The 1,216-nt window shown below is 40.7% G+C and overlaps 1 gene segment (V, D, J or C); it reads left to right on the top strand.

Moving 5' to 3' along the window:
- LOC130588226 (Ig gamma chain C region-like) overlaps positions 1-205 on the top strand; it is a gene marked incomplete at its 5' end in the record, with an annotated part of 4,114 nt that extends 3,909 nt beyond the window's left edge. The window contains 1 exon segment of the C gene segment in view: positions 1-205. Within this exon segment, the coding sequence occupies positions 1-192 (192 nt within the window).
- Positions 206-1,216: the final 1,011 nt, after the last annotated feature.

The raw sequence follows: 1,216 nt of genomic DNA, 5'->3' as shown, positions 1-1,216 counted from the left end.
CCCAACCCGGCGGTCCAGACGGGTCCGGTGCGGCCGGAAATGGGGGGGGAGGGGTCGTTTTTCGTTTTCAGCCGCCTGGAGGTGCCGAGGGAGGAGTGGGAGAGCGGCCGCAGCTTCGTCTGCACCGTGGTGCACGAGGGGCTCCCGCTGCGCTTCGTGCAGCGCAGCGTTTCCAGAAACCCCGGTAATTAGCTTAATTGGTGTTAATTAACATTAATTAATCGATTAAAGTTCATTTACTTGGTCATATTGGTCTTTTTTTGCGAAAAAATCGCATTTTTTGGGGCTTTTTTGTGCATTTTTGGGGGGGTTTTGATGTGTTTCATTCATGAAAATGACGGGAATTGGGTTAATTAGTGGTAATTAGTCATAATTAGTGGTAATTAGTTAATTAAAGGTCATTACGTCATTGGTTTGGGTCTTTTTTTGCGAAAAAATCGCTTTTTTTTGGGCATTTTTTGGGTCATTTTTGGGTTGGGTTTTGGGACCATTTTGACCTTGAGAACTCCTGTAATTAGTGGCAATTAGGGTAATTAGTGGAAATTAGTTAATATGGCGCCATTAATTAAGAAATAAAAGGGATTTTGGGTCAATAATTGCAAAAAAATCGCGATTTTTGGGAGATTTTGGGGCGATTTTTGGGCATTTTTTGGGGTGGTTTTGGGTCCATTTGGGCCATGAAAGTCTGGGAATTGGGTTCATTAGTGGTAATTAGTGGTAATCAGTTAATTAGGAGCCATTAATGAAGAAATAAAAGGGATTTTGGGATCATTAATCGCAAAAAAATCGCGAATTTTTGGGGCGTTTTTTGGGCGATTTTTGGGTCATTTTTGGGTGATTTTGGATCCATTAATTGGGTTAATTAGGGGTAATTAGCGATAATTAGTGGTCATTAGTTAATTAGGAGGGGATAATTAAGAAATTGGAGGGATTTTGGGTCATTAATTGCAAAAAATCGCGATTTTTTTGGGTGATTTTTTGGGTCTTTTTTGGGTCATTTTTGGGGTATTTTTGACCCATTTTGACCACGAATTTGGGTTAATTAGCGGAAATTAATTAATTAAGAGCGATTAATTAACGGATGGGAGGAGGATGGATGGGACTGGAAAGATCCGGGGTTATTCATAGATTCCATTGTGCCCCATAGATTTCAATTCTGCCCCATAGATTTGAGTTCTGCCCCATAGATTTTGTTCTGCCCCATAGATTTCAATTC

This window comes from Malurus melanocephalus, unplaced genomic scaffold (assembly GCF_030028575.1).
Source record: "Malurus melanocephalus ecotype Western Australia unplaced genomic scaffold, MMel_1.1 scaffold_3847, whole genome shotgun sequence".
Classification (NCBI taxonomy): domain Eukaryota; kingdom Metazoa; phylum Chordata; class Aves; order Passeriformes; family Maluridae; genus Malurus; species Malurus melanocephalus.
This window is presented reverse-complemented; position numbering and strand designations above follow the sequence as displayed.